Raw genomic sequence first — 20254 nt, forward strand, 5'->3', positions numbered from 1 at the left:
AGTAATAATGCATGGAGCCCTCGGAACGGCGCCTGGCACGCAGTAAGCACACAAGGAGTGATCGTGTTCTCACGGCATACAGGTCACGGGGAGCCCTCCCTCTTGTTTCTCCAAAAGCAGGCATCTGACCCTTTTTGGGGAAGCTGATGACAGCTCTAGTCCCCGGAAATCTGCAGCTGCCCACCCCAACTCCCATCCACACAGCCCCAGCTCACTTGCCAAGGCTGGAGGGGAGTGGGGTTTTTGTCTTGCCGTTATCTGTCCACCCTCCCCATTACACACAGAGGAAAAGTTGGGCGGTGCTGGGGAGGGGCTGAGGCAGAACTGAGGACTCTGAACAAAGGTCTGGAGGGACTCGGCATTCCTTTCGAGGGCATGTCCCACTGCTCCCCCACTATACACACACACACACACACACACACACACACACACTTTGGACACACCTCTCACCAGAGTTGGACCCGTGTTCCTGGGAGTGTGCAGGAGACATTCCCTATCCCAATCCAGCCAACTTCTCTCAGCAGCCCTGGAGTCCACTTCGAAGAAGCTTACGGGGGCAGGCCAGGTGAGTGACCCCAAATACAGCTCCCCCAAAGTTCAGGGCCTGTCAGAAGCAGGGGCAGCTAACCGAAGGGTTAATCACCTCTCAACAGGGAGGGAGTGCATGATGGAACTGGGTGCTTTTGACCCCAGAGTCTCAAGCTCAGGCTTTCACTTTCGGACATGGAGGTGAAGGTAAAGGACTTGTCCCTCCCAAGTGGGCGCCTCTCTCCTCTCCTATTCCCACAGCCCCACCCTGCAGATTCACGGAAGCACCCCAGTCAAGGTCAAGAAGCCCAAGTTGAAAAAGGGGAAGAAGGCTTCCCACTGACGGCCTGGGCGAGGCTCATTAAACCCTCAGGTCTCTGGTGGCCTCCAGGTTGCAGGCCACTGGGAACCGCCCGCCGGCCCGCTTCTCCAGCGGGCCTGGCCTGCCCCCTGTGGGACCCGCACAGCCACCAAGGAGAGGCTACCCAAGCTGGGCTCACCAAGGTTTATTGTTTCCAGAACAGAGGCCGCCGGCTGGGGGGCGGCTAGTGCCCCAGGGGATCTCCAACTGGGGAGGGGGCGGGGCAGAGCGTCTCAGGCTGCGGGGCCGCGGCAAAGGCGGGGCTGGCAGGTGGCCCGGAGGAGCCGGCAGGTGGTCGGGAGATGAGGCGCCTGGAGCAGCGATGAGAGGCGGGCGCGCCGCCCTCACCTCACCAGGTGGAAGGTGAGCCAGTACATGAGCAGAGGCTGCGCTGCCGCCACGGCCATGGTCAGGTACATGCGCAGCTGGTTCCGCGCTCCGCGCACGGGGACTCCCTCGGCCGCAGCCTCCGCCAGGATCTTCAGCCGCAGCGTCCGGATCTGGGGCCGGTAGAGGTTACCCTTCAGCCCTTCCCGCCAGTGGGAGCGCCTGGACCCTTCCAGTCCCTGCCCCTCTGCATTCTCTCCCTCCCTCCACCGGGCAGCTGCGCTCGTCTCCACTTCTGGGGCTCCTTGGCTTCCCCCAAATCTAACAGATGGTGGTGCTCTTCCCAAGGCCTTGAGAAAAGGTTAGGGTTCAAACCCAGGCCAGGCCCCTACGTGAGTTAGGGAGGAACGACCCTGTCTGAACGGGGTGGCCAGGCGCGGCTCTGGTTGCTGTCCCTGCTTATGCTGGCCAGATGATAATTTTTAACACAAACCAGAATGCCTTTTTAAAATCTTGTAAATAACAACATCTAAGTCCAAGTTTATCTGATGATTAGACGTGGCCCCCAAGTTCCCCGTTTGTGCCCTCTGCTTCTCACACTAATCCTCCAAGTATCCTGAGGTGCAGTTATCGTCCCGATTTTACAGAAGAGGAAACAGATTGAAAAGGAGAAAGTGATCTTCCCAGGATCCAGCTAAGCTTGGGATCAAACTCAGGCCTAGCTTACCCAGCACCCCCACAAAGAGCCCTCAAACAAGCTACTTCAGGGGTGCTGAAACTTTTTCATCTTAAAGAAAATTCTGGCAGGAAAGTCCATCGTGTAAGGCGAGTGCTGTGAGGGTGAGCACCCGCCCACCCTAACGGTCCGGCTGGATCCTCTCTTCCTTTAGGCCCTAGCTTGGACACCCCCTCTTCCAGGAGGCCCTCCTGAACCCCAAGCTGTAGCACCCACTCCAGGGCTCCTCAGTTCAGCAATGCAGCTCAGGTCTAAACTCTCCACCTAACGTCTCTGTTTGGATGTCTGCAGGGGAACCCAATCTGCTCAAGGGACCTGTGTCTTCAACTTCATGCTCCCCTGAGCCCCAACTTACCATGAACACAAAGATCGACATGCAGCACCAGCCCAGCACCAGGTAGTAGCCAATCTTTCCAAAGAGCAGGCCCATGAGGATCCCGCCAATCATCCTGGGAGGGAGAGGGGAAGGCCGGTCTGAGGAAGAGGCCCAGGGCTGGGGCTGTTTGTGGAGAGGAGATGGTAGTACTCACCCAACGTATTTGTAGCCCAAGAAGGCCACCAGGTCGATAGTGGTGAGGTCGGTGTTGACAGTGACCAAGTAGAGGCTGAGCAGGATGGCCAGCACCTCCAGTGTCAGCCAGGCCAACGCCGAGCTGGCCTGTAACCCTAGGAGGTCTGGGGAGAACCTGCCGGCACCCAAGCTGTCATTCGATTGGCCTCCTCAAACCCTCCCTACACATCCACTTGGGGACAGCCTGTGTTGGGTGGGGCTGGAGACCCGGCAGTGACCAAGGTGGATCCGGGCCCGGTCCTCATGAGAGTCCCACTTCAGGAAAGGCAGATCTGTCCTCAGTGACACCCTAGACATGTCAGGGATGCAACTGGGGAAGCACAGGGCAAGGGACGTGCCTGACCCAGCGGGGAGGTGTCAGAGAGGGCTTCCCAGAGGCACACCTGCCTGAGGCCTGAAGGAGTAAGGAGCTGGGTGCTCTCTGCCATTTTCACATGATAATTATTTTCAGTGCCACAAAGGAAATGAACAGGGGCCTATGCGCAAGAGGTGGAGGCTTGACCCAGGCTGGGGTGGTGGGAAGACTTCCTCAAGGAAGTGACACTGGAGTGGAGACGCCCTGAGTGAGCAGATGCTCAGCAGGTGATGATGCAGGGGAGGAACATGCTCCTGAACAAAGGGAACTAGATGTGCAAAGGCCCTGGGATGGCAGCGCTAGGCCTGGTGGAGGATGCAGAGGACCAGAGTGGCACAGCAGAGCGAGGCGGGGCAGAAAAGGGCCTCGTGGAGGGCAGTGCAGGGCTAAGCAGCTGGGGCTTGGTCTGGGGCCTGGGGAGCTATGGTCAGCTTCTTCTGAACAGGTTGGGATGTGGTCAGGCCTGCCTCTCAGACAAGACCTTCCTGGCTGCTGCTAGAGTCAGGGCACCGTTGGGGGAGGGGGGGTCAGGGCAGCTGGTTAGGAGTGGGAGAGGAGGAGACCAGATCTGGTGGTGGAGGCCAAGAAGGACGGATTTAGAGAACCACCCTGCACAGAGAGGGTGACCCTGAGGTGACACCCAGAGAGCACAGTGGGGCTATTCTGAGAGGGAACCAAGAGACTCTCCCACCTGCCCTCAGCCCTCCAAAGCCCATGCCACCCTACCCACTTGAGTTCTCTCTTACCTATCCTGGGTTCCCAGTGCCAGGCCAGCCACCAAGACGTAGGTGATAAAAGCCATAGCTATGGGAAGCAGACACACAGACACACGTCAGCGGAAGGGCCACCTGGGCCTCCAGGTACCTAAACCTCTGCCCTCGATATGCCCACCCAGAGGGAGGAGGGTGCAGGGCCGTGGTGGATAGGGTGAAACCTGGAATGTAGAGGTCCGGAGCGTTGACATCAAAGCGGGGGGCCACTGGCGTGTCCTGCTGGTACTGCACCTCCCAGTCCTGTGGGGACAGTGGGGGAGCAGACAGGACCCCCAGAGCTGGGCTCCTCTACCTTGCTTACAGGCCCTCTCTGAAGGCGAATCACCCACCCTGCCCCTCATGCAGGCCCCGGACTCTGACTCAACCCCATCCACTGCCCCCTCCCAGAGGCTGTCTTTCCCTCCGACCGTGCGGCCACTTCAGCAGGCGGAGCTCTGACCTGGTGCAGGTAGGGGAAGAAGAGCAGGCCCAGCTTTTTGCCCACGTACAGGGTGTCCACAGCGAAGTAATACTTGAGCTTGGTGACAGGGATGAAGCGGTCGATCTGGGGAGGCAGAGCTCTTCCTGAAGCCCTGGCCTCCTGGCCCCAGCCTTCCCCCCACTCCCACCAGCCCAACCCACTCACATTCTTATCCACCAGCTCCTTGCCCTGGGCGGCTAGGCTGCTCCCATAGGCCATGGCCATGTTGGACACAGGATCAGCTAGGAAGGCTGCCTGGGGCGAGGCAGAAGCTGTAGGGTAGCCCAGGCCACTGGGTCCCCGCTGGGCTCCATAGCCCTGGCTCTGAGCCGAACTTGTGTCATCAAAAAGCTGGTGGGGGTCAGCCATGCCCAGATGGGACACAGGGATCCTCCGCTTTGAGGCTGCAGGGGGAGAGAGGTGGACGCCTCATTCATTCTGTGGGCGCACCCCCTCCCACCCTGCTCCAGGGGAGCACCGGTTTTCATGTTAGATGGGTCGGCCAGTCAACTGCGGGCAGGCTCTGCTTGCCATCCATCCATCCAAATAACAAGGATGGTGATGTTGCTAGCTGCCATGCACAGAATGCTCTACTAAGCTTTTTACAAACAAGTTCTCTGTCCATATCCCTCTTCATGTCCCCCCTCACTCACTCAGCTCCAGCCCCACGGGCTTTCAGGGAGCAGACCAGGCATGCGCACAGCTCCGGCTGCTGCCCTGGATGTTCCTCTGCCTGGATGTTCCTCTTCCCCAGATGTCCTCATGGCTCACCGCCCTCCTTGAAGTCTTGGCTCAATGGGACCTTCCCCCCCTATCCTGTATACAACTGCACCTCCGAAGATGGCATTCCCCCTTCCCTGCTTCATTCATATCCACAGAACTCGGCACCAGCTGGGATACTAAATGTCTTACTTCTTTTTTTCCCTGTCTGTCCACAAAAGCGTGAGTCCCTCAAAGTGGGAATCTCTGTCTTGTTCATGGCTGAGTCCTGTACACAGCACTTGACAAAAACCCACTAAATGAATCAGTAGCTATCCCCATTTTACAGATATGGAACCTGAGGCCCGGACAAGCTAAATTACTTGTGTAAAGGGCCAAACAGAGTGAGGGAAGAGCAGGAGTCCAATCCAGGTTGCCCAATAAATATTACAATAATTCAACCCCAACTGAGCACTAACCACACATCAGGCCATGTTTTAAACACTATGGATTACCTCATTTAATCCTCCCAACAACCTATTTGTGTTGATGCTATTAGCACCCCCATTTTACAGATGGGAAAAGCAAGCCCCAAAGAGGCTCAGGCCCCTGCCCAAAGTCATACAGATAATATGAGGCAGAGCCAGGGTTCAAGTTTTTAAAAGGTCTCTCTGGCTTCATGTTGGCGATAGATAGAGGAAAGGAAGGAGGAATTTATTGATGGTGCAGGTGGGAGACCAGGATGGAGAGTGGAGACTGAGGGAAGGGGAATGGGCTGCTTCTGGATAGATTTTGGAGGCAGGTGGGAGGGCCAGGACTTGCTGGAGGTGTGCTTACTTGGGGTTGGGTAAGAGAAAGGAGATAGGAATATGGAGATGACCAATTTGAACCCAGCACTCCGGCTCCAAGGCCCCTACTCCTAAGCAATAAGCAATGCTGTGGCAGCCAATATTCACTGAGCTCCTTCTATATGCAAGGCACCAAGTGGGCACAGGAAACAGGGTGGTAGGATTACAATGGATGGGGTAGGAGGCAAGTCATCTGCATCATGACTTTCTCTGTGCCTCAATTCTCTCCTCTGTAGAATGGGTTAATAGTCCAAGGCGAAGTGACACTCATAGACTCCTCAGCCCGTGGCCTGGCACCTATTGTCAATTACAAGCCCCTCCGCTCTTCATCGCAATTATCTGTAGCTGGAAAACTGACCCAGGGGTCCTCAGTCCCAAAGAACGCAGCCATGCTTCTGGCCCACTTGTCCTCAAGTTCCACTTCTCTCTTCCCTCTCATTTATGGCCTGAAGGGTCACTTCCTGAAAGCTTTGTTGTGAGCCTGTCCTCCCTCCTAGTCACCCCCTCAGCCAGTGGCATTTGGGGTCCTGCTCCCACTGGCCTCTAAAGGCTCTCTGCACCACCATTATTCTGCTCTCATCCAACTCAAGTCCTCACAGCACTAGGTGCATTGCCCCAAATGCCAACCTCCAACTCTTGGCTTCTGAGACACTGTGCCTGTCTTTTTCTCTTTTCTGTCTGAGGCCCACAAATACCTACTTAGCACCCCCCCCCCCCGCCCCCCGTGTTAAGCTCTGATGCAGGTAGCAATGATCAAAAGGACAAAAACTCCTGCCTTCATGGAGCTGATGGTCTCCCGATCTGTCTCTCTCAATCAGTGACTTATTTCCAGCTCCCTGGAATGTGTGACCCAGTTCTCCACCCTTGCCCTGTCTTCTGCCCGCACCTAGGGCAATCTCACCCACACTCACAACTCTCACAGTTTTAGGCTCCAGGCTCTGTCTCTGGCCACCACTTCTCTCCTGTAGCCAGACCCAGGTAGGCCACTTCTTGGCAATGGCCTCTGGTTGCCCCTGGGCCCTAGCCTCAGTCTCCAAACCCTTGACTCCCCTTCCGTCTGGCATCCAACCCATCAATCACTAATTCTTGCCCACTATGTCTCAATGTTACCCTCCCCTCTCAGACTATGTCATCTTGCACCTGACGTAAATGCCCTCCCCCCAGGTCCTCCTGTCCACTCTTAGCTGCACCAGCCTGCTCTCCAGTGGGCAGCCAGAGACACCTTTTTAAGTGAAAAAGAGAACATTTCCTGTCTTCTGCCTACGATCAGGGCCCACTGTGTTTAGAATAAAATCCTAATGCCTATGAGGCCCTGCGGGACCCAGCCCTGCTAACCACCCTCTTTTACTACCTTACCCCTCCTTGGGGCTCACTGCATCTCAGTCACAATGGCTTCCTCTCAGACCCTGACCCTGCCAAGCTCCTAGCCCCCACAGGCTTTTTAAAAAATATATATTTTCTTGATTAGGGAAAAGGAAAGAAAGAAACATCGATGAGAGAAACATCCATCGGCTGTCTCCTGCAAGCTCCATACTGGGGATCGAGCACACACCCTGACTAGGAATTGAACCAGTGACCTCTGGGTGCCTGGGACAATGCTCAACCAAGCCACACCGGCCAGGGCCCCCCGTAGGCTTCTGAACATCCATCACCTTGGAACACCTTCCCACTATTGACAACTGCCAATGTTGCACTCAGGCCTCAGCTCAAATGTTTCCTTCTCAGAGGCCTTTCTCATTCCTCTATATAAACGCTAGCCCCACCTTGTTCTTTCTCATCACACCCAGCGATCCTCCTTTCCCTTCTGAGCACTTATCACAATTCATTTGTCTCCTTGTTGACTCAGCACAGGCCGCCAATGCTTCTCCCTCACTACAAATCCCCTTCTCTGGGCTACTGAGCTGTACCTCTTCCAGGAAGCTTCACTGGCACCCCCAGGCGGGATCACATGCCTAATCTGGGCGACCACAACACCTCCATCCCAGCCATAATCACTCTGATTGTGCTCCCTCTCCCTGGCTCTAACCCGTCTGCCTGTGCGGCTTCTCTCATCAAAATGTCCATCACTCAAGCCTGCTGCTGCCTTCTGCTCTGTACTGGTAGCTCCATGAGGACAGGAACCTGTTGGGCACCGCTGTATTTCCAGCATCACCTACCCCAGGACCAGCCAGGCACCTTATTGGTGGTTGAAGGGAGGAATGAGCGCATCGCACTGTCTCCCTCAACGCCTAGTCACATCCTGATTATTCCCTTCATGGCTCTAATTAGTCCCCAAATTATCTGGCTGCCTTGATTGTTTCTGAGTTTAGTGTCTGTCTTCCCACCAAACAATGAGTTAACAATGACCGGTGCTATGCTGGTCACTACCAGGTACCCACATCCCAGCCCAGGGCTGGGCACAGGGGAGCTGAGGCAGGATAGGCTGAATGACTAGATGAGATGCATGCACATTCACGGAGATTAGACATACAAATTCACAAAGATGGAAAAAAAGAGGTTAACAGCCAAATAAACAGAGGTTCAAATCTAAATAAGGTTTAACCATGGCCCTCTTCGCTCACGGAGGGCTACGAACCCCTGTCCTAAGGCATAGGCGACAGCCCGTGGCTACGAAGGGGTAAGGGTGACTGCTTACTGCAAAATCAATGAAAGTCGGGCTTTTCTGCTCATCATACAACATCCTACCCAAAGTCGTTTTCTTTCCAAATAATATCCTAAGGGTGAAAAAATCGACCCCAAAGCGCCCCTACCCGGAGCTGGCATCCTGGTGCGGTGCACACCTCGAAGCTCCAGATCCCTGACTTCCTGGCCTCCGACCTGCAGCGACCTCGCCAACCGGCGCGGCGGCCCCGCCACACCCCGCCCGCCCGCCTCATCACCTCGGCGGGCCACGTACGCCACTTACGCTGCCGGGGAGTCCCCGCCGCCGCCGAGCCAGCTGGATGCATCCTTCGTTGCTTCCGTCGCCGCCCCAGCCGCGGTTCGAAAGGTGCCCGCCCGGCTCCCGTAGCCACGTCCCACCGGCGACGCGACAGCCAATGGGCGTTACGGGCGTTCAGAGGCCACGCCCTCTCGTGGAAGCCTGGCCGCGTTCGCTGTGGGTAAGAGGGGCGGGCTGGAGGCCCCTGACGTAAGCCGAGAGTCCCGACCGGAGCGGCAGGAAGGCGGGGCAGGGACCAATCCGAGGAGTAGACGGTGTCGTGCATGATGGGAAATGTAGGCGTCGAGCGAAGAGGCGGATGGGAAATGGAGTTCTCCACGGACAGACGCTCAATTTGGGTCGCTGAGAGCACGCGGGAACCTGGGAAGGGTGTGGCGCAGGGAAGAAGAAATCCATTTGTATTCCCAAGGAGCTAAGCCGAGTGGTGCGGGCTCTGCCCTTTACAATTTTGGCAGATCTTAGGTATTAAAGTGAATGTTTAGAGTGAGAAAAGGATGCTCAGCAAGTTAGGTGGTAAGAACTGATAGGTCCTCTCTTCCCCCAACTGATGGACGGAGTATGACGTAAACTCCACCTGCAGCCGGACATTCCTGAACACCTTATATGGACTGTACATTGAACCACCCATCAGCACCTGCCAAATACCCTAAGCCCCCGATTCCTAAGTCCCTAGGTCCCTAATCATGTACCTTACATGAAACCACCAATCCTCGTGTGCTGAGTGCCCTATGCCCCGACCCCTCCTTTCCTCCCCTCAAAAGGCGCTTTCACCCCCGGCACGCCCTCTTTTTCCCTCTGGAAGGCGGCCGGCAGGGGTCTTCTCCTCCAATAAAGCCTGTGTCCTGGTCTCCGGCCCTCTGTTTCATCTTTCGAGAACCAAGATGTCTGTCTTGGAATATATCTTTACAAATTTTCCCAGAAAATGATAAAAAAAAAAATGCTTTGCGTTGCGACCTGGTTTTCCCAGTCCTCCAAAAACATTTTACACCCCCCTTCCCCCCCCCCCAGCAACTCACAGCACACACAGGCACCCCTACAAGTGAGAAGCCCAGAGAATTAAGCTTCCTTAGTCTCTCCTCTCTTGGTCTTCCAGTATCCCCATGTATCTCACTCGGTCTCCCCCTTTCTCTCCCCTCCAGCCTCCTATTTTCTGTCCCACGCTTTCCTCCACTCATCTCCGGCAAAGATAACGGTAGAAGTGACTTCCGGGCGATGACAGCACTCCGGAAGGATGTCAGCAAGTGATTGACACTGTGGCTTTCCCTTTCCTCCCGAGACATCGCCTTTCCTGGGGACCGTGAGGACTGCTCTGGTCTCTCGGTTATGAGTGCTGGCTTGGTGGCGGCTTTCTCTGTGAGGTGTCCCCATTCCTCTTCTGAACTCTGGTTCAGCATCTGTCCTTTGGGCTCCATCACTATTTTCTCATCCTCAGAATACTTTTCTTAGTAAGCAAGGATTTTAGCTTTGTGTTACCTTATGTTCACATGGTCACACCTTACCAGTTTTGTGACTACTCAATTGTTAAGCCTAAAATTCCGCATCTGTTTAATGAATAATAGAGGAGGGGTTGAGCTACAAGCTTATGTGTCCGTAGGGCCTGACACATTGAAGCCTTTGATCACTGGCCCCTGCTGTTGCTGTTGTATTATCAGGTGTCTCTTCCTGTGATTTCTAAGCCCCAAGTTGGGTTCTTTCCCAAGAGCTGCCACCGTTTTATAAACAGAACCATCTGGGTGTGTCTGAACTGGTCCCCGAGCCCCACTCCTCAGCCAGTCAGATGCGGTCAGGATCCGGGGCTGCCCTCCGGAAGGCCGTCAGAGAGGGAGATGTGCAGAAATGTGCAGAGGGAGCAGGGAAGGCAAGATCCCCCCCCCCCTCCAGTGAAGGTGTGAATCTGTGATTCTGCTTGGAAAAGAGACCCTGGCTCTTTCCTGCTCATCCATCCTCTCTCACTTCGGATATTTCCTTCCTCCAGAAGCTCTTGATTTTCGGTAGCCGCCTCCTCTGGGCCACCCAGTCCTCTGGGCACCCTCCACCCCAGCCTTGGTCACTGCCTGTGCTTCTTTCTGGGCTGTCACTCTGTTGAAGTGCCGGGAGCCCCCTCAAGGCAGGTTCCCGAACTGTCTTGGTTACTGCTGTTTCCCCAGCATCCCTCAGCCAAGGGCCGGGCACAAAGTGGGCACTGAGCCAGGATTCGGTGAAGAGCTAAATATCCGATTCTGTCTGTAAGGGCACGAGGACCCCTGCCCCTGTGGTGTCCTTCCTTGTGACTTAGGCCTCCCCGCCGGTGGACGCAACCCCACTCCAGAGCGCACGACTTGGCGAAGGGAACGAGGGCTGGATGCCAGTCTGTGCCCTCGTCCCCTCGGCCATGCACCCGGATGAAAAGCACAATCTTTGTAGCCCAGCAAGATGGCCCGGAGGAGATGGGGCGCGACTTCTCGGTCCTCGAGCAGAAGAGAGAGTTCGGACTCTTTCTGACCGAAGGCATCTAGACGCCCGGGACGCGGAGAGGGAAGGAATGAAGGCGGGGCGGAACGCCCCGCTCTTCCCATCCTGTTCGTCTCCTGGGTCCGCCCTCTCGGTGTTAACACCTGGCGGCGGGGCGTGCCTCAGTTTCCCGGAGGCGGGGCGCTTCTCCTCCCTCCCCTGCCCCTCCCCTTCTCCTCTGGTTCCTCTTTGGGGAGTTGGAGGCCGTGCTTCGAGCTCCCGGAACTAGAGCTGGGCGCCCGGCCATCTGGAGGCGGGGGCCACGTCAGCGGGGCGGCGGGGCTCGTGGGAGCCGGTCCGCGGGGCGGCGGGGCTCGGTGGGCGCGGGGAAGTGCCATGCGGCGGGGCGCGCTCCTGGCGGGCGCCCTGGCCGCCTACGCCGCGTACCTGGGGCTGGGCGCGCTGCTGGTGGCGCGCCTGGAGGGGCCGCAGGAGGCTCAGCTCCGCGCGGAGCTGGAGATGCTGCGGGAGCAGCTGCTGCGGCGCAGCCCGTGTCTGGCCGCCCCCGCTCTGGACGCCTTCGTGGAGCGAGTGCTGGCGGCCGGCCGGCTGGGGCGCGCAGCGCTCGCCAACGCCTCGGGGCCCGCCGACGCCTCGGACCCCGCCTGGGACTTTGCCTCTGCTCTCTTCTTTGCCAGCACGCTGGTCACCACCGTGGGTAGGTGAGCGCCGCCCCAATCCCCAAGCCAGCGAGACCCCCACCCCCAGGGGCACTCGGGAGCCCCCAGGAGATAACCTTGTCCCAGCGGATCGCTCCGGGTCCGTTCTGGGCCTAGGATCCCCTCACAACCCCTCGGAGGGAATCCGGGGTCCACAGTCGTGGGAGCTGCCTCCCTCGGAAGACCCCATCCAAGCCTCTCCTCCCGGCAGGAAAACACCCAGTTCTCCAGGAGGAGGGCCGGACTCAGTACCTGCCAGGGAGCGCCTGGGACATTGTTCCTCTGCCTTACCCCCTGGAGACATGGCCCTGCCAGGCCCCTCTGGGCCTAGGACTGCACTCAGAAACCTCCAGCGAGGACCTGGGACCCTGGGCCTGAGACCCTCACCCTCTCTGGACTCCAAAGACCTCTGCCCTTCTCTCTGGTCTCAGAATGCCATCCCCTCAAACAGTGTCTCCTGACTGACCAGATAGATCTTTCCTGGAGCCTTTTGGGAAGCCCTGTCCCAGTCTTCTCCTGACTCTGGTGCCCAGAGAGAACCCTGAATCTCCAGACCCCCTCAGGGTGCCATCACGAAAGACCTTACTGCCAGTAGAGACCCCTCAGCCAGGACTTGGGGCCTCCCTCTGAGAGGGCCCTGCCTCTGGATCTGGACCATTACCCTGAAAGGGGCCCTGCCCTCCCTCACACTCATACTTCCCAGCAGGTAAGCCCTGACTCCCTCTCCACATACCCCACTCCATCTGGACATCTCCCTTGTATTGGGGAGCCCTCAATACAGAGTTTTCTCCCAATAGAGACACTTTGGTTTTCTCTGGACCTGGAGTTCCATTGTAGCAGCCCCTAGCTATGGAGGTATGAGAGGGAACCACCGGGGAGGGAGCTAGATTATCCCCCAGAAGCCCCCTGGCCAGGACTCCCTCCCCTCCAATCTCAAAACTGGCTCCAGCAAAACCCCTGCTGCTTTCCAAACCAGGGTCTCCCCATAGGGGCCTCTTTGAACCCGAGAACCCCTAGTTGAGACTCATTACTCTCTGGACCCTTGACACTCTCAGCAAAAGCCCCAGAACCACTTAGACCTTTTATCAGGGACCCCAGTGCCCTCCACACACACACACACACACACACACACACACACACACTGCCATTGAGAGCAGAATCCCCACCACACACACACGCATACACACACACACACGCACACACACACACACACACACACAGGATACCAGCCCAGAAACTCTGCTCTCTGCACCTGCTACCCCTGTTCAACCTGGATTTCCCGAGAAAGGGAATCCCCTAGGCACTGGGAAACACTCCAATCTCTAGACCCACAGCTGGGAACTCCCTCTTTGCTCTAACACTGCCACAGCCTGCTTTGGGCCTGAAATTCTCCCCTCCAACAAGGATGCTCCAGGCCCCCCTGGGCCCCGGACCCCTCCCCATGTCCAGTCAAAGCCATTACCACTTTCCACCCTCGGACCCGAGACACCCACCCTGTCCCATCATCCCCTTAGCATTGTCTACCTTCATCATGTCCTCTCAGGCGTCCTCGGGCTCATAATCCCCCTCCGCCTGAGGAATCCCCTCCCAGTCCCATTTGTCATCCAGACAATGCCCCCACTGGGGCCTGTCACCTTTCCCCTGGTCCCAGGATCCATTTCACACCAGAAACCAACCTCCTCAGGTGGGACCAACCCCCTCCCCCTAGCCCTACCCGGGACATCCCTTCCCACCTCAGCACTTGCAGACCTGGGAAATCCCAGTTGTCAAGGCTCTGCTGGTCCTTTCACATCCCCTCCCCAAAGCTCCCTCTTCCTCTCTTCGCTTGGAATTTTGCCTGGGGGTGAGGGGGGAGGGGGGCTGGGGCAGGCCTAGCAGACTCCTAACTCCGCCTCCCTGCCTGCAGTAGCAGGTGGCCTTTGCCTTTGGTGCCCCATCCTGTGGACCAGCAAACCAAGTCCATGGTCAGCAGGGAGTCCTGGATGCTCCTCGTGCACTCTGTTCCACTGGCTGGGCCTGCCTGACCTGCTCCCGGGCTTCCCTGGGTCACATGAGTGTCTCCATCAACCTCCTCCCAGATCCTGGCTTCTGAGAAGTTGTCCCAAGAAGGACAGATGAAGAAGCCAGACTCAAGGCATGCACAGCCTGGGTTTGGATTTCTGCTCAGCCCACTGCTCAGCTCTAGGCCTCAGTGTCCTCCCACATCTGTAAAATGGGAATAATGACACTCCCCACTTCACAGTGATAACAAAACCTGGCAGAGGAGTGGCCACGTATGGGCTTTAACTCAATCAGCACAACAGCCTTGTAAAGCAGGTACCATTAGTGGTCCTATTTTTTAAAATAAATACACTGTGTTTTTATTGATTTCAGAGAGAGGAAGGGAGTGGGAGAGAGAAAGACATCAATGATGAGAGAGAATCACCAACTAGCCACCTCCCACACGGTCCCTTGGTGGGGGGCCGAGCCTGCAACCCAGGCACCTGCCCCAACTGGAATTGAACCCTGACCTCCTGGTTTATGAGTAGACCCTTAACCACTGAGCCACATGGGCCAGGTCTGGCCCTATTTTTTTTTTTTTAATATATATTTTATTGATTTTTTACAGAGAGAAAGGGAGAGGGATAGAGCCTTAGAAACATTGATGAGAGAGAAACATCGATCAGCTGCCTCCTGCACACCCCCTACTGGGGATGTGGCCGCAACCTAGGTACATGCCCTTGACCGGAATCAAACCTGGAACCCTTGAGTCCGCAGGCCGATGCTCTATCCACTGAGCCAAACCAGTTCGGGCCTGGCCCTATTTTTTTTTAGCAATAGAAACTGAGGCCCAGAGAAGTTGGACAACTTGTCTGAGGTCACACCAACTAGGCAGGTGTAGAGTAGAAATTTGAACCAAGGCGGTCAGGCCTCCGAGTCCCATGCTCTTAACCAATACACTGCACTGCCTCTTAAGCCTGCATGAAGAGGAGTGATGTGTGTATACCGAAATGAAAAATAAAAATGGTAAGTTGTTGCAATAAGGGAGAGAGACTGAACTCAATTCTGAATATAACAAAGACAGCTGGAGATGGAGAGCAGAGTGAGGGGATCAGTGGACCGGAAAGTATTCAGAGACCGGGGATTCCTGTTGACTGGCTGAATGGGATTGTTGCAAAAGGCCAAGCCCTCAGCTCTCAAAGGTGGAGAATAAGGAATGTGATTAGATATCAAGAGTGGAGGGATTCTCCCTAAACTCAGGGTTCTTGCTGAAACGGCCTAGTCGAGAGGAGCCTAACTGAAGTTTGGTCAGGACGAAGTCTTTGTCAGTTTGAAGGGCTGGGGCAGTGGTCGGCAAACTCATTAGTCAGCAGAGCCAAATATCAACAGTACAACGATTGAAATTTCTTTTGAGAGCCAATTTTTTTAAACGTAAACTTCTTCTAACGCCACTTCTTCAAAATAGACCCGCCCAGGCCGTGGTATTTTGTGGAAGAGCCACACTCAAGGGGCCAAAGAGCCGCAGTTTGCCGACCAGGGGGCTGGGGATGATAACAGGTTTTCTGTGCCTCGGTTTTCACTGTTATTGGTGGGAAAGCCTGGAGCTCTGAATGTGTCCGAGAAATGAAAAGCCAAACGTCTTTCAGAGAGACTAATCCCACAGCACCTCTGGGCTTGTCAGGCCCGAGCCCTCTGAGAAAGGCCTGGGGCCTGGAATTGATCCGGGCAGCCTTGCTCCAGGTGAGGCCAGGGATGGAGGGGTCAGCAACCCGGAAGCGAGCATGCCTGTAACTCTTTTTATGTTTTGCTGGATGCTATGCAATCCACCCTGGTAAGGTGGGAGGCATTTTTTATGAGCCCATTTTGCAGGACTCTGCTTTGTGTGTGTGTGTTTGTGTGTGTGTGTGTGTGTGTGTGTGTGTGTTTTCTTCTTTTGTTGTTAATCCTCACCCTGGGGGAGGGAGGGAAGGAGCCAGAGAGAGAGAAACGTTGACCGATTGCCTCCCACACATGCACCCTGGACCAGAATCAATCCCGAAACCCTTCAGTCCACGGCCGACACTCTAACCACTGAGCAACCGGCTAGGGTGGCACCTCCCTCTCCTTGAGGACACTTCTTGGAACCTGTTTGCTTCTTTCTTGTATGCCTTATGGGTCAGAAATTATTCCAGTTACACCTAGCTGCGTCTTATTTACGCAACTATTATTTGAGGTTTTTCCTTTATGGCTCCAACCCTCATTAATACAAAGGTTTTAATGGAGAAACCCCATTAACGAGGGAACGTCTTTAGTACACGTGGCCATGTGTGCAGCGAAAGCCAGAGAGTCTTTTTTATTTTTTCCCCATTTTTTATTATGGTAAAATACACATACAACTTACCGTCTTCACCATTTCTAAGGGTACACTTCAGGGATATTAGGTACATTTACATTGTTGTGCAATCGTTACCACCATTCATCTCCAGAACAATTTTCATCTTGCAGAACCGAAACTCTACCCTTAAACACCAACTCCCCATGTGCCCTCTCCCCAGCTCCTGGCGACCACCGTTCTACTTGTGTCTCTATGATTTTGACTACTCTAAATACTTCATATAAGTGGAATCATACAGTATTTGTCTTTCTTCGACTAGCTTTTCTCATTTAGCATAATGTCCTCAAGGTTCATCCATGTTGTAGCATGTGTCAGAGTTTCCTTCCTTCATAAGGCTGAATAATATTCCATTGTATATATTTATGGGTTTTGTTTACCCATTCCTCCATCGATGGACACTTGGCTGTGAAGAATGCTGCTATGAGCGTGGGTGTACAGGATTCTCTTCCAGCCCTTGCTCTCAAGTTTTTGAGTATGTAAAAATCAGATCCCTTTGTATGGGAGATGTGTTCATCTGCACAATTCCACATGTTATTTTTTTTAAAATATATTTTATTGATTTTTTTTTTTTTTACAGAGAGGAAGGGAGAGAGATAGAGAGAGAAAAACACTGATCAGCTGCCTCCTGCACACCCCCCACTGGGGGTGTGCCCGCAACCAACGTACATGCCCTTGACCGGAATCGAACCTGGGACCCCCCCAGTCCGAAGGCTGACGCTCTATCCACTGAGCCAAACTGGTTTTGGCTCCACGTGTTATTTTTTATCACAGGGCTGGATCTGCATACAGTCTTTTGGGCTAAAAACGTTTTACTTCAACATTAACCAGGCCTCTTACCACCCCCATCATATCTCTGACCTTTTGGTTTGCTTTATTTGGGAAAAAAGGAGATTTTAAATTATACATTGCCACGGTGAGCCAGTCTCACCTACACCTGAATTCCCCTGTATCATGTTTCTGTTTGCAGCACTCACACCCACGGTCCTGTGGTCCTGTGTTCTCACGGCCCTCCAGGAGGTCACTCCATTGTAGAGTAGAGGGAGCCAGACTTGAGCCTGCACCCTTCAATTATTTCAGCTGTTGACTGAGTGCCCACTCTGTGCCAGATACCAGGACTATGGCCCTGAACAAAGCACACAGAAGCCCCTGCCCTCCTGAGATGGCACCCGAAAGGGGGAGACAGAGAGTAGCCAAAGAAGTAAATCCTGTCGTTTGCTAGGCAGTGTTAAGTGCTATGAAAACAAACCAAAAAAGTTGGGTGAGAAAGTGTCACAATTTAAAATAAGGTGGTCGGACCTGGTCGGTTTGACTCCATGGATAGAGCGTCGGCCCACAGATTGAAGGGTTCCCTTCCCATCAAGGGCACGTACCTCTGTTGCCGGCTCCATCACCAGCCCCAGTAGGGGCACATTCAGGCGGCAACCAATGGATGTGTCTCTCACATAGACGGCTCTCTCTCTGTATCTCTCCCCCTCCCTTCCACTCTCTCTAAATAAATCAATGGGAAGACATCCTCAGGTGGGGACTACAACAAAGTAAAGGTGGTCAGGGAAGGCCTCGCTGAGAAGGTGATGTTTGAACAAGGACTTGGAGAGGAAGGGGGCCTGTGGAACCCGGAAGGAAGGGTGTTGCACAGGGAAAGGACAGACAGTGCAAAGGCCCTGAGGTGGGAGGGTATTTCCCTGCTGGTTTGTGTGGGGCCTCGGGGTCACGGTGAGGACTTTGTCCTTCCTCCTGAGTGGGATGGAGCCACCGGGAGGCTCTGAGCAGGGGAGGGACATGACTTAACACTGGTGTTCACAGTGCCCCTCTGGCTGCGTGGGGGGGGGGGAGGGGGGGAGGGGGTTCAGACGGTGGGGGCAAAGGTGGAGGTGGAGGAGGGAGGCCCGGGAGGAGACTACGGGGTAGACATGGAGGTGGAGTGGGGTGAAGTGGATGGACTTGGGATCTATTTGAAATTTGAGACAATGGGATTCACGGACAGAAAGTGGGTGTGAGTGATAAGGAAGTCAAGGATGACCAGCAATGAAAGAGTCGGGGGTCAAGTTCAAGGGTAACATGAGGTCTTGGCTTAGGATGGCCACAGACCCCAAGCAGGTGCCAAGTGGGCAGAAGGATTTCCCCGTTACTTCCACAGGCTATGGGTACACGACACCACTGACGGATGCGGGCAAGGCCTTTTCCATTGTCTTTGCGCTCCTGGGCGTGCCGGCCACCATGTTGCTGCTGACGGCCTCAGCCCAGCGCCTGTCACTGCTGCTGACCCATGCTCCCTTGTCCTGGCTGAGCATGCGCTGGGGCTGGGACTCCCGGAGGCTGGCCCGCTGGCACCTGGTGGTTCTGCTGGGGATCACGGTGACCATCTGCTTCCTGGTGCCCGCCGCAATCTTTGCCCACCTTGAGGAGGCCTGGAGCTTCTTGGATGCCTTCTACTTCTGCTTCATCTCTTTGTCCACCATTGGCCTGGGTGACTATGTGCCCGGTGAAGCCCCCGGCCAGCCCTACCGGGCCCTCTACAAGGTGCTGGTCACAGGTGAGTAGGGTGGCTGGCTCAGGACCCAGGGCACAGCCTTGTCCTGGAGGGTATGAGGGGAACCTGGCCTGTCTGAGGGGGGGAGGTGAGGGTCACAGCCCCACCCTCGGGGTCCAGTAGCTCCTGGGGCCTGCCTAGGTTCTGAGTTCACCCATGACCCCTCTGCCGTCTTTGCAGCCTACCTCTTCCTAGGTCTGATCGCCATGGTTTTGGTGCTGCAGACTGTCCGGCATGTGTCTGACCTTCATGGCCTCACCGAGCTCATCCTGCTGCCCAGTCGTCGCCCTACCGGCTTCCATGAGGATGAGGACGACCGGGTGGACATTCTGGGTTCCCAGTCAGAACCACACCAGCAACTCGCCACCAGCTCCCACGCCGACTACGCCTCCATCCCCAGGTAGCTGGGGCAGGCACCTTGAGGCTGGATGGACCTAGCCTGCGGCTGAGGGACCATGTGACTGGAGCGGACATACTAGACCATCGTGGGCACACGCCAGTGCTCCTGAGAGCACCGCCACAGCTGTCCCTCCTTTGTCGTACCTGCCCTGGGCTCCCCAGGCACCCGCATTGCTTTGTTCTCCTGGCTCTTCCCTCCTCTCCCTCACATTCGATGCCTCTTCGGCTTTCTCACCGTCTCTGTCTTTCCCTCCCAACGTCTCTTTTTCTCTTACTCTTTTACTCCATCACTTACTTCTCTCAGCGACGCACCACCTACAGTTCTGCCAGGCTCTGGGCTCTATCATTTCAGGCACCAGATCGGTCACTACACCTTGGGCACGTGACAGTCCTTTCTGAGCCTTCATTTCCTTATCGTGGAAAGAACACAGGGTAGGGCAAAAGTAGGTTTACAGTTGTTCGTATGGGAAAATAATGCAATATTTAATAAATAATACAAGAATAAACTGTTTCGTGTACTCACAACTGTAAACCTACTTTTGCCCCACCCTGTATATTAATTCATCCCAACCTCTTCCAGGTTGGGTAATGTTAGTGACGTAGCTGGGCCCTGTTCTCCCGGGGCTCACAGTCTAGTAACATAGACAGACGTCCCCACACAGTGGGCCCAGAACTGGCAGGACTTTACCAGCAGAGGCAGAGTGGTCAGCGGTGTGATGGAGAAAACATAGAATGCACCCAATACAACTTGGAAGGTCAGGGAGGACTTCCTGGAGGAAGGGACAAGTGAGCTCACCCCTGAAGTATGCGTAGTAGTCAAGGGAAGAAGGTGTGACTGATTTTCCTCAGGTGTCTCCAGGGAACAAGACCCATGCAGAGAGCCCTGGGGTAGGCCTGGGTCCTAGAGTCTTCCTCAGCAGGAAAGAGGATCCCAGTCTGGATCCCAATGGCACAGAAGGCCACTGTTCTTAGCCACAACAGTGCTGTAACAGCTGTCCCCATTTGTGGAGCACTAAGTGCCGATTCTGTGAGCTTCGGAGCTAGCCTGCTTGGGCTCAGATCCCAACTCAGTTGCATACTGCCCATCTCCTCGGGCAGTCACTTCCCCTGTAGGTCTCAGGTCCCTCACCTGCAAAATGGCAGTAATAATAATAGTACTTCACAAGATGACTTCACAGAGCCTGCCATGTTGTTCTGTGATGCTTTGGCTAGGCCCTGTTCTG

The 20254-nt window shown here is 55.2% G+C and overlaps 2 protein-coding genes across 5 annotated transcripts; one reads left to right on the forward strand and one right to left on the reverse strand.

Moving 5' to 3' along the window:
* Nucleotides 1–1019: 1019 nt before the first annotated feature.
* YIF1B (Yip1 interacting factor homolog B, membrane trafficking protein) lies at nucleotides 1020–8666 on the reverse strand. 4 transcript variants are annotated; one of them, XM_008139645.3, is made up of 8 exons: nucleotides 8564–8659; nucleotides 4277–4515; nucleotides 4091–4195; nucleotides 3813–3891; nucleotides 3625–3682; nucleotides 2483–2638; nucleotides 2308–2401; nucleotides 1020–1389 (listed from the first exon to the last, which is right to left on the reverse strand). In XM_008139645.3, exons 1-8 carry the CDS (start codon nucleotides 8604–8606, stop codon nucleotides 1234–1236), a joined length of 930 nt encoding a protein of 309 aa, XP_008137867.2. In that variant the 5' UTR covers nucleotides 8607–8659; the 3' UTR covers nucleotides 1020–1233. The 4 variants fall into 4 exon arrangements, with proteins under 4 accessions (XP_008137867.2, XP_054566367.1, XP_008137868.2 ...); XM_054710392.1 differs by having other exon boundaries at nucleotides 8555–8659; XM_008139646.3 differs by lacking the exon at nucleotides 8564–8659 and adding an exon at nucleotides 8409–8517.
* Nucleotides 8667–11369: 2703 nt separating this feature from the next.
* Nucleotides 11370–19511, forward strand: KCNK6 (potassium two pore domain channel subfamily K member 6). The gene is made up of 3 exons (XM_008139643.3): nucleotides 11370–11747; nucleotides 18240–18635; nucleotides 18813–19511. Exons 1-3 carry the CDS (start codon nucleotides 11426–11428, stop codon nucleotides 19034–19036), a joined length of 942 nt encoding a protein of 313 aa, XP_008137865.1. The 5' UTR covers nucleotides 11370–11425; the 3' UTR covers nucleotides 19037–19511.
* The last annotated feature ends 743 nt before the right edge of the window (nucleotides 19512–20254 follow it).

The sequence above is a fragment of the Eptesicus fuscus genome, chromosome 21 (genome assembly GCF_027574615.1).
Source record: "Eptesicus fuscus isolate TK198812 chromosome 21, DD_ASM_mEF_20220401, whole genome shotgun sequence".
NCBI lineage: Eukaryota > Metazoa > Chordata > Mammalia > Chiroptera > Vespertilionidae > Eptesicus > Eptesicus fuscus.

Excerpts from the sequence above, each read along its gene's own strand:
- KCNK6 (XM_008139643.3), top strand. The coding sequence starts at position 11,426 with ATGCGGCGGGGCGCGCTCCTGGCGGGCGCCCTGGCCGCCTACGCCGCG. Across the intron at positions 11,748-18,239 it reads CACGCTGGTCACCACCGTGG|GCTATGGGTACACGACACCA; the intron begins GTAGGTGAGCGC and ends TTACTTCCACAG. Across the intron at positions 18,636-18,812 it reads CTACAAGGTGCTGGTCACAG|CCTACCTCTTCCTAGGTCTG; the intron begins GTGAGTAGGGTG and ends CCGTCTTTGCAG.
- YIF1B (XM_054710392.1), bottom strand. The coding sequence starts at position 8,606 with ATGCATCCAGCTGGCTCGGCGGCGGCGGGGACTCCCCGGCAGCGTAAG. Across the intron at positions 3,892-4,090 it reads TCTTCCCCTACCTGCACCAG|GACTGGGAGGTGCAGTACCA; the intron begins GTCAGAGCTCCG and ends CTGTCCCCACAG. Across the intron at positions 2,639-3,624 it reads GCACTGGGAACCCAGGATAG|GTTCTCCCCAGACCTCCTAG; the intron begins GTAAGAGAGAAC and ends GGGTGCCGGCAG.